This window comes from Tachypleus tridentatus, chromosome 9 (genome assembly GCF_004210375.1).
Source record: "Tachypleus tridentatus isolate NWPU-2018 chromosome 9, ASM421037v1, whole genome shotgun sequence".
In the NCBI taxonomy this organism is placed as follows: domain Eukaryota; kingdom Metazoa; phylum Arthropoda; class Merostomata; order Xiphosura; family Limulidae; genus Tachypleus; species Tachypleus tridentatus.
In genome coordinates this window covers 42,846,779-42,859,035 of record NC_134833.1, presented here as the reverse complement: position 1 = coordinate 42,859,035, position 12,257 = coordinate 42,846,779, and the positions used below count along the sequence as shown (strand labels likewise).

Below are 12,257 nucleotides of genomic sequence, written 5' to 3'. Positions count from 1 at the left end.
TAACATAAAAAATCAACAGCTTCACTCATGAAACAGCTACATTGTTCAGTAGGTGTAATGTACAATAATCATTCTGATGTACATGTTTTTAACTGTCATCTGGGAATATCCAAGACAACATTGAACAAAACAATGGTTTACATTTAAAACATGTATCTTATTTTCTTCAAACTATTTTAGCTGTTTTTATCAACTCTGAAACAGCAAATACACACAAGTCTCACTGCACAATATCAAAATAACCACTGCCAATATATTTTACATGGAAAGACCTTTCCCATAAAGGGTATAAAACTACATAAACAGCAGTGCATTCCCATACTAATCATCCAACCATCCCAAACTAAGACTATTGACAAAACCATACAAATATCACTCACCTGTACATTAAACACTTGATAAAGATCTTGCTTTTGTAAATAGGCACACACTACTTCTCAGACATACACACACACACTGGTGAAATAAAGAGAAAAAGCAGAAAAAACAGTTTGCAAATCAAGAAAAGAAGACTGGATAAAGCAAGTTGTACTGTAATAAGAAATAGCCAATTTACACTTAATCATTAAATAATAAAAACATTTTTCCACATGATTTAGATAATATTTTTTGTTATGCTTTATAGTTGCTGTAGAGTAAAGCAGAGAATGATTCTATTTACTATCAAAACATGATAATAATTTTATAAGATGAGATTTTTCCAAACAATGGAAAATAAAACTGGTGTTTATACTAACCCTTTGTCCACCATGTTCTTGGAAATTGATGTACATTAGACAGTCTATGTAAAATTAGTTAAGATGTCGTTTAAGACTGACTTTTGCACACAAAAACTGCAGTAATGGGCAAAAGTGTATGACAGTGGCCATCAACCTGAGCTCAATGAGTTATGGAAAAAACAGTTTCAATGGTAACACAATGTTTTTGAAAAAAAAAACATATAATCAATTCTAAATAAACGTATAAAATGTTAAGTTTTCAATGACAACATTTTTTTAGTGTGAAACTTATCCAAAACTTATTTATACTTACAAGAAAACAGCAAGTGGAACTAGGAGCCACACTATAGACATCAGGTATACAATTCCCAAGAAGATCCCAAGTGAATAGTTGTAAACTTGGGAAAAGACCACCCCAGCAATAATTGGAGTTACAGCTTCACAAACAGACATAAAAGAGAATACTTTCCTTAAAAACATTTAGAATGTTTAAACTTTTTTAATCCACTTACTGCATGTTACATTATTTCAATATTGTATTTTTGGATAAATAACAATATGTATAGCATACTACAATGTAAAATAATTAATTTATATTATATAATGTAAGCCAATTCAATGTTAGTATAATCTTTAATTTTAATTTATACAAATCAAAGGTCAAACAGTTCATTAAATGTTAATTAATTACAGGTTACCTCCTGAGAGTCATAGATTTTCTAAAGTGATATCATAAAATGTTATAGTTTAAGTTGGTTTGAAACATACAAGACTATAATTTAATATGTAAGCTAGTCCATCAACTACAGCATAATGAACATGGTTTAATAAACATGCAAGGTGCTGTAGAAGTTTCTTAAAAACTAAATTCAACTTTAAGGTTAAAATGAATTTTATAAGTACTAAAATACTAAAAACATAAAATACATGAAACACTAAAAGTCCTTTCTTCTTGAGTTTAAGCTCATGCTGTTAAGAAAACGGGTAAATAAAAATTTTGAAATGTACCCAAATGTGTTGCAAAGCATTCATCTAGAAATATTTCTTCATTTTCCCATCTAAGTTCTTCTTTCCCTCAACAATTTAAATTTTATTAAGATTGCAGTTTTGAAAAAAACTATTTTTGTGGAAGCAGAAGGAAAGATATTTAAAAGATAAGTACTTATCAGGTAGACTTTCTCTGAAATACTGAGAGTCAGAATACCCACATTGTAAATTACATGGGAAATGATGCATGAACAAGAAAAACCACCAAAAATTTAAACTACAAGGCAAAAAAATAATAATCTAGATTACAAGAAAATGTACCTAGTTGAGGTAAACTCTGGAAACAGAAAATAAACTTGAGATGACAATGAGTGAAGCAGTCCAGCCTCATAAAAAAAATGGGCTTAAATGACACTCAGAAAGAAAGCATACTTCTCAGCAGGGTACCTCTCTATCCATGAAGCCTTTAGTTCAGAAAAAGGGGTAGGCTTTGTATGTTGTATTGGTTTAGAGTCTTTGAAGCTAACAATGGTACAGAAGTGTTGGCATTAGTAGATAGGAGGAATATTCTGTCCTGCTCTTGTAATGGAAGGTTCCCAGGGAAGCAGCACAGAAAACTATCACAAAAAGACATAATCCAGAAGGAGTCAGTAACATATCTTCACCTATAATGAAAGTGGCTAGTGAGTCACACCACTGGCTAAGTTAGTGGGCAGGGAGAAGTGAAGAAAGATCAAAAGGAGTCAACAGATGACGGGCTCAACAATATGAGGAAACTGAAAACGGAACATTGAAGTACAAAAAAGAAGAAAAAAATGGGATTAAAATATAGATTATCTCCATCCTGGTTGAAGCTGAGACATGTACCAGTAATGATAGTCCCATTTCTTATCTCTTTAATGCCATGCACATGGAGGTGGGATAGGTACCTGCCAAATGGAACCCTTTGTCCACTTTCAAAAGGCAACATCTCATGAAGCTCCAGCAGTGAGGGTAGAATTTTTGTCTAAGGCAAACAAAGCATGTGTGAGAACAGAGTCCCAATCAAACAAATGCAGGCACAATCTCAAATAAACAAAGACCATTATTTATACTATTTTAATATTATTAATTTTTTCATTTCCTCAAAAAAACAGACATCCCTAGATTTGTGAAGAGGAGTAGCGAGCAATACAAGAATCATTGGATTGCCTTAAGCAAACACAGAAGTTAAAGAGAATGCAAGAGTCCTGAATGGACAAATCAGTACATATACAGATTCTTGATATATAAAAATGATCAATATTTAATTATTGTATTTTCCTTGTTTTGAAGTTGAAATTACTCATAATCTCAGACTCCTGAAAATGTTTAACAATGACTATTAGACAGAATATACAAAAGTATTCATAAGAGACAGATTCCACTGAGCCTGGAGAATAGCCATATGGCAAACGGGATCCTGAAACTGAAGATATAAATATTTGATGAAGGTAAAATAGCAAAAAAGTACATAGATTTATTCCTATGCCAGCTTATAAAATATCTGCTAATGGGTACAGAGACCAGGAAACCAAAAACATCACAAAATGGCAAATGTAATGAGATGCAACTTTGAATCCATGCATTACTCTGACACAAGGTCAGTCAAAATTACTGACCTTTAAACAATTGTACAACTGACAGATAAGTGCAACTTCATGAAATTTAACAAGCTTTTGGTAAATATTCCAAACACCTTTCTAAACAGAAAATCTTATTTTAAATTAAGTATTTTTACAAGAGATTTGTTTGTGAATTTATGTAGCCAGAGACTGACTAGCTTAAGTGCAAGGAGATGTACGTTAAGAATTAAAATATTTTTTTCATTGTATAATTTCAAATTCAATTTCCATAACTTTTAGAAACTCGTAAATGAATATCATTTTTTTATATAAAACTTTATATTTTATGTTATTTTCTCTACCCTACCACTATACAGAATCAGTCCATTTGTTTGAGCCTCATACACACTACAAAAAAATATAAAATCAATCTAAATTGCATTTCTTTCATTCTAGAACAGGGGTTCCCAACCGGTGGGTCGCGAAGCCTTGGCAGGGGGGTCGCAAAGCCTTGGCAGGGGAGTCGCAAAGCCTTGGCAGGGGAGTCAGCGTAGCCTTGCTAGAAGTAGCTTGGGATAACATTAATTTTATTTCATCAATTACATTTTCAAGTCATGAGTGCCAAAAGGTTGGGAACCCCTGTTCTAGAATGTTTACACATTGTAACAGACAATAACAGTCTATTTGTTTTTATAGTTTAAACCAACAAACTTTTCACTTATTTTTTTATTTACATTTGCATTTTGACCTTCTTACACCATAGTGATAGCTATTTTATTACACCTAACAGCTTTATGTGAACAACAGATCCAGTTACTAGTACATTTGTATCAAATTATACAACCACACTTGCACTTAGTGTATGCTACCATTGATCATAAGTATTTTATTTCATTTAAAAGTAATTATAAGTTCATAGTTTCTTCATTTTAGTTACTTTTTGTAGTAGCAAATAAATAGTACTTGCATTCAAAATATTATCTTCAAGGTTTTGCACTCATTCAATCAAATATAACTTTTGCAAAGTTTAGTTTAATTCAGAGTAATGATAATGTACTCTTAGAATTGATTTTTTTTAAAATTCAAATATCCAATTTATAATATAAAATATTTCCATGCATATAAAAAAGAATGTCCTAAAAATAATTTATCTGGTTTTCTATCTAAGAAAACGTTTAAAATAATTTTCAATACCTGGTCAAGCAGAGCTCTAACAGTGCTACAAAAAGAAAATGACCACACAGATGTCAGGTAAGTGAATACTTCACTTTATACTGCTTACAAGTTGTACAGGAACAAACATCAGAGAGAATTTATGACTGTTTATGAAAGCAGGATGCTATGGGGAAGGGGGGTCATAGTATGTTACCTTCTCTTTATTGGTTAAATCTTTGTGAAACAAAAAAAATTTCCCTCTACAAACTGACAGTTAAGATTGGGAATATGCATAAGCAGAAAATTATATGGAAGGTTATAAGGCCATAATGTGGTAGCAGAAAATGGATAGTTTCAAGTAATGTCACATGATACACAAAATGAAAAATGAAAATTTATTTATATCCTTTTAAAATTAAAAACCTAAAACTTTAGATAATATTAAAATTTGAACTATAAACCACATTTTGATGCTAAACTTATTAATACACATTGATCATAAAGTAGTTTGATTATATTTTGAGTGTAACTTTACAAACTTGTCAGGACAGGAACACTTTGACACAATTATGTCAAAAGGATAAAGGTGAAGGTGGTTGGAACCATTGTGATAAACAAGGTAGTTCAGTTGCACAAACAAATTCATTAATTTGGATGGAGGAAGAGTCAAGAAGCAAAACTCATCATAAGATATAAATAACTGATGGCCAATTACCCCAAGAAGATTCCATTTTATAAAGCAGTAACAAACAGCCCTGATTAGACACAGAAAACATTTGTTACAAGGTAAGTCAGGGTCAGTCAGAGCAGATAACACAATAGCAAAAAACAAAGATGGACATCTCCCATAAACTAAGGTAATGGTTTAAATACTGTATCAGAATTAAAGTACAGAACCTTTCTGAAAAAAAAAAAGAAAAAAGAAAGACTATGAGAAATACCTGTGTCAAACATATCTGAGTACCTGAAATGTGTGACAAAAAAATTGTATTCAATGAAAGATCGCTGGGTGAAAAAGTTGTATATAGTTCAGAAAAGCCAGGCAACTGAAGACTAGTCTTAAATCCCACCATGTATGTCTAGGTACTTATGGGAGACAAAATCAAAAACTCAAAAAGTAACCTGAAAAACTGTTGGATTCAACATACCATCTTAGGCCTGGAGAAGCATTGGTGAAGAGATCCAGATCCAGAAGAGGTGGAAAGAAAGGAGGAACCTACAAGAAACTCTCAAAGGAGCACACTTGATAGTAATTGAGGGTACAAGGAAATATTTTAATAAACAACAGGTAAATGTATAAACTCTATGAAGGGTCAAGATCCCCTGTTTATATTTTAAGTAAGCATGATCTATGTATGCCATGTAAAAAGAAGCAATCATTCATAAATCAGAGATTGTGTCTGGCAGATAAAGAAGTATGTTCACCAAAATCTCAAGGGGTTGCAAAGTCAAAGGAGATGGGTGAATAGATTAAGGTAAAGTGTTTTAATACAAAATCTCGACTGGACAGGATAAAGAATAGGCACAAGCTGACACTTAGATACGTGAACAAACCAACTCAAAGAAAAACTGAAATGGGAGGACAAATCAGTTGAGAACTTCTGAATAAGATTCTTCTAGTTATTCATATAATGATGACAACTGACTTTTGAGTATGAAGGTGTATGGTACTAGAGCTACATTGAAAAGGGAGAGCCATAAACTGTGAAATCACACCACTTTGTGAAACAGTAAAATGAGTGAATTGAGATGTGCAAACACATTTTTGGAATCCATATTTGTCATCCAAAAACCTTGACAAAATTCTTTTGTAAAATATTATATGTTTCACCTAGAAAGAAGAAATATCTCACTAACAAATGATAAAGAAAGATCTAATACTAGTCTCAAATCTTCTGTTGCATTTGGCACCATAAATAGGTCCCAAGAAGATATGAAGCACAACACTGATATCCCACATGGAAAATGTTCAAAACTGCCAGAACCAAAATAAAATAGAAACTGAATTCAAGGAACACTAATCAAAGTGTCCATAGATTAAAAAGATAAGCCCCCCTCCTAAAAAGAAAAACGTACGGATAGACATGACGTCTAGAACAGAGTTTACAAGTGAGATATAAATACCCACCTTGCTTACATTGGTGGTTGGGCATACTGCACATTTGAACAGATATAGTGAGCATTGAAAGAAGTGACTCCTGATCAGAAACAAAACAAACTGCTAAAACCCTAATAATCTTTAATAGAAAGCTTTTCTTGAAAGGGAAACAAGTTAAAGTGAAATACCTGCAAAGAAAAAAAATGGAGCACTTTTTTTTTCTTGTAATACACACACACACACTATACATAAATACATGGTCACCAGATATCTTGCAACACAGCCCTACTGGAAAAAATGCCAAAGTAACAAAGAGTCACAGCAATATAAATAATACCAGCAAGTCCTATATATAATGAAGACATCAAGGTAGATATGTGGTACTAACTAAAATAATCATTAAAAGAAGAATAACTAATATGGTGGAGAAAAATTATATCTTAAAACAAGATAAATCATAACATACTAGAGAGAAAACTTATAATGTACCAAAGTAAAAAAACAAAACAAATGGAAGATTTGCCTTCTACAATAACCAAACTGAGAGTGAATAACTTAATAAAAATAGAGTAAATGTAGAATAGGAAGTGTGTTTGAATACAGAGTAAGCTTTAAAAAGTATTTGCAACTCCAATATAATAAGAAGGTTGGAGAAACAAGGGATTCAATACTGAAAATATTTCACATAACAAGCACCCCTGGATGTAACAGAAACAGAACCAATATTCAAAATACACAACACACTGGAGAGAAAAACGAATGAGACCAGCAGAAGAGTCATCAGGAGCAGCGTTAGCATTGTAGCACACAAATCCAGTCCTGCATATTTTGAAGGTGATTATGCCTGAGCAAAAAATCCACTGTCATAAAAAACAAAAGAAATGTCAAACGTCACACAAATTAAGCATCTACAAAATTAGTATCCCATTAGGAAAGTCATTATATAATGACCCAAGCATTTTGAACCATCAGGGTTGAAATGAACTGAGAACTGCACACTGTTGGCAAGTGCTTAAGTAAGGCTTCAAACTAAGTTACAAAACTTCCAGTATATACAGAAATAGTTAAATAAGATAAAATGTAATAAAGTTAATAGCACAAGTACCAACAAGAAAATATAAATTTTGGCAGGAAATCATAGCTTATGTAAGGTTCACCAATACTTATGCAGCAAGTCACAAGGAAAATGGGTGAGTAGAGAGTAAGATGTCTGCAATGTGTAAAAGACATTCAGAAATTTTTGGTTATGTTTTTTTGTCTCTGCAAGTTTAATCTCAACAAGAAAGGACCTTCAGTATTTCAGAAATAACAACTCAATTTTAAAAGTATTTTGCATAGTTATAGATTTATGTTTAAACATGTATGTTTTAAGCAAGTCATGATCTGTTACAGAAATTTATGTACTAAAGTGCATCTGCAAGTACACCAACAAAACATTTATCTGAAAATACCCAATTCCAAAAATAAAAACAAATTCTATTTTAATTTTAGCAAGCTTTTTTTTTAATTTGAAAATATTCACTGACCTTAATGTTAACATGATCATAAACTAGCAAGCATTATAAAAGTATTATTAAAAGACTAATTATGTAATCACAAATATTGTAAAGGTATACAGATCCATGAAATATGTTGATTTGAAGTTTCAAACTTTTCTCAAAACAACAAGAATAAAACAGTTAACCTTTACTACATCACTCATATAAATCTTACCAGTCACTGCAAACCATATTACTGCCACATCTTATATGCTTTTGTGAGAAACACTTAAAGAATTTTTAATCATTTTTGGCTTTATTGTTTAAATATTTATAAATGAGATCAACAATATCTTGTTTATAACATTAAATTTATAAAGTCATTTTGTTTGTTGTTATATACAAAACTGCACAATGGGCTATCTGTGTTGTGACCACCATATGAATAAATTATTAAATTTTTGCAAATTAACCCCTAAGCTTCCTGCTGAGAACTGCACTTATAGATTGTGGTTGTGTGACTACCCTTATAATACGTGAATATTCTTTCTGTAAACTTTGTCAAAAATTGTTTTCCATATTATATTCCCTATAATTACCTTAACAAAAGCTTTGACTTTCCAACAATCAGAGACTGGTCTCCCTTTTTAGCTTTATCATACTTCAACAAATTAAAAATTCCTTCTTCCTGTAAAATATATATACTTTTCCTTCTAATGTTTTCTATCTTCAACTCATCTTTCTCTTGCAGTCACCTACACAGTTATAAATTTCTAATACTTATTCTAACTACTACTGACATATGACTCAAAGAGTGGCAATGCATCAGTACCCTAACCACTCCAACATTGCTTCCTCTGGTAATGTTACATTCTTACTTATGAAGATTTGAAATGTTTCACAAGCTGGGTTCCTCACCCTTAACCAGATATGTTGCTTTTAAATAAATATACATCTCACAAAGATTCATCCAGCTTAAGAGATTCAGGTTAGTCTTAAACAATAATGCAAAACAATGTATTACAAAATTATTGTTAGAAAATTTAAAAAATTAATAAAACTAGATATATTAAATATTCTAATCAATATTGTAGTGTAAATAACATTAAAGAAATAATATATCTCATTTACAGATGATACAAACACTAGATGTTAACAATAGTATTGCCATAAAATTAATGTTCATTGAACAATAGCACATAAGTATGACTGCATATGATAAAAATTCACATAATCCTCCCTAATGTCATCTTGTGATCAATGAAAATTCATTAAACAGTTTTCACGGTGCAACTTTAGCCAAGCCTGATATCATAGACAACTGCTTTTAAAAAAAAACAAATACCAACAACTAATCAAACAAAATCATGTTTCCCAGACCTAAATAACAACACAATAAACCATTAAATTGCAAGTTGCCAGATTTATAACCACACCCATAAAAGGAAGAAAAAAAGATGAATATTAGATAAACAAATTGTGTTAGAATATGGCTAGCAGTGAAATTTCATACAAAACTTAGGACTAGAATGTTATCCAATGAAACATTTTATCTAAATTTGAGTTCTATAAATTTTGGTATTATGAATAAATATTACTACTTAAACTATCTATTTGGAGATCATACTTGTTCAATAAAATTAAATTAACAGGAAATAAATTTCAGTAATTATTTGGTACCTTTATGTAATACACATACAGAAATGTTTTACACAGAATGGTGCAATCACGAGCAAATTATTTCAAAAATAAGGATTTCATTTTGAGTGCTAACAAATATTTGCTAGCAAAAATAATACACCAGTGCTTCACTTATAAAGTTTACATATCAATATATCATCATGTCCCTAGGTTTCATTATCAGAAGGATTAGAAATTGTGTACCTCACCATTAATATGCAAATGAAAAATGTTCATGTTTTACCTTTTAACAAGGCAATATCATTATATTAAATCATACTGAATTAAAACAACATATATTTACAGAAACTATATTTACATTTTTGCATTAATATGACAAGGAAATGTCTCCTTCTTGTTACTTGTAACATTTTTTATATCATAACTACCTAATATTAATAGCTTATACACAAAAAAGAGAACTGGCTCATTATTCTAAGGAACTTGTGTGTTTGTTGAAGATATTTTTACAGTAGACTAGCTGCAATTCAAAAATGATGATTGCGGTTTTATGACCAAATTAAAAGACATTATTTCTGCTACTTAGTGTGGTCTTTTACCTATGTACTGTAAGGATAAGACAATTAAATAACTTGTGACAGTGTGAATGTATCAAAATAATGAATAAAATGAGCATAAGTATGATCCATTATTGCTTTAGCTTTGGTTCTCTGAAGTGGAAGGAACTTTAGGAAATATTTCTTAAATGCAAAAATATCATGTTACGTGTAATATTGTTAATGAACAGCAGACTCAGTTTCAGCTTTTGTTAACTGGGGAGGCCATTGAGATATTTGATTGGATAAAATCTAAAATAAACGTAAAATTAGATCAATAAATGTCATTAGCTTAAGGGAGAGGAGGGCAACAGCATTTCAAGTGGTTGGGCTCTTGCCCCACCTCCTAACACTAGCACTGATGAAAAAATCTGAAAGCAGTTAATAGAAATATTTTTCTTAACAGTCCACACAGTAGGCCTAACAAATTAAGACTGTTACCTTAAGGGCAATAATGTTTAATTCTTGTTATATGTAGCTTTGTATGAAATTTTGAAACAAAAATAAATATTGTGCCTTGCATGTAATAAAATACACTTGTAATAAAGAAATGTAACAGACTTACCTATTTCATTGTTATGAATTGATTTGGATAGTGAGGCTCGGACTGCTACAGGTGCTGCTCCATTTAACGTGCCAAAAGCTGATGCTAGAGTAAACAATAATCAGCTTTTAAAATAAAGGGTGATATTTCGAGCTGGTTTATAAATTCAATCACTCACCTGTAAAACTTTATACTGAATATGAGCAATATAGATATTTATATAAAACATGCAAAGAACACAATAATTTGATGTTTTATCACACGTTAAACATAACTTAAATACTTACTACAAAATGGTTTATCACAAAGTTTTCATAGCTAATTACATTAACTTACGACATTATATTTCAAACAAAGAATTTCAAAACCTACCAGTGTTTAGATGTTTCTAAAGTTTTATCACTTATTTATATCAAATTCATGCTACATATTTTAAGAACACTATATACTAGTCTTTCCTAATCTTTTCAGTACACAGTTCCTTTTCATGCTTGAGTAAAGCACAAAACTCTTGTGTCTAAACTTTAAGTAATAAATATGGAGACTATTTTCATTTGTGCTCATACTAACTTATAAAAAAAAATTTGAAAAAGGAGAAAAAAAACTTTAGGCAAATTTATCTTAAAAAGTGAGTACTGTGAGTAAATGAAGAAAAAAAAAGGACAAAAATGGTTAGTTGGTTTTTATAATTACTTAAAAATAAAAGCAGTATTCAATCGAAATCAACAAATGCTAGCATTTTCTTACATTAAAGATACATTTCTGATATGTACTCAACTCTAACTCCTCCAAAGCTATCATGATCATGAACTGCCCCATGCACTAAAACACAACTTTTTCATTACAGAAATTTACATTTGTATACCAATAATAGTTCTACAGTGATCAAATGAATCTCTTCAAAATGTTATATATGAATGGATGTGGTATAAGTGAAATGCAGAATAAAGTAGAGAAACAGGGCCAATATTTGTTCCAACAAGAGAAACGTTTGACTAAATTTTACCAAAACTGAACCTCTCTACAGTGGAAATGCTTTGTTTACTCCCAATAATTATTACACAAAACACATTTTTCATGTTATTAAGTAAACCTTCAATGTAGAGGTCTATAGTTTCAATACCACTGAAATGTTAAAAAAAAGGGTTAACGTTATCATACACAAGTCACTTAACACAAAATACTAGCAAGTTACCTCAATAATAGAGGCAAAGCAGAGATTTACAAAAAAAATTAATTTCAGAAATACACTGCTTTCCTGTTGAGTCTTTCATATGAGCCTCTTTATTGCTATGAATATTTCAAATGGAAAGGGATCTTTTTATTGGCCACATTATCACTACAAAAATCTGAACACTGTTTCAGTTGAAATTAAAGGTACACATGTATTTATGGATATAAAGACTATATACATGTATTTCAAATAAATTAACAAGTTGGTAAATTACTGATAAAA

General features: G+C 30.8%; 1 protein-coding gene across 13 annotated transcripts in view; it reads right to left on the bottom strand.

Annotated features, from left to right (window-relative positions):
• Nucleotides 1–12,257, bottom strand: part of LOC143225147 (lysosomal proton-coupled steroid conjugate and bile acid symporter SLC46A3-like) — a 43,756-nt gene that overhangs the window by 14,450 nt on the left and 17,049 nt on the right. For 9 of the 13 annotated variants that reach the window (XM_076454029.1, XM_076454024.1, XM_076454030.1 and 6 more), the window contains exons 4-5: nucleotides 10,823–10,906; nucleotides 1,033–1,189 (exon numbers count right to left, since the gene is read on the bottom strand). In XM_076454029.1, the coding sequence (XP_076310144.1) occupies nucleotides 1,033–1,189; nucleotides 10,823–10,906 (241 nt within the window). Of the gene's footprint in view, nucleotides 1–380; nucleotides 457–1,032; nucleotides 1,190–10,822; nucleotides 10,907–12,257 lie in introns of all 13 variants that reach the window. The other 4 variants (XR_013013639.1, XR_013013640.1, XM_076454032.1 and 1 more) reach the window with 2 other exon arrangements.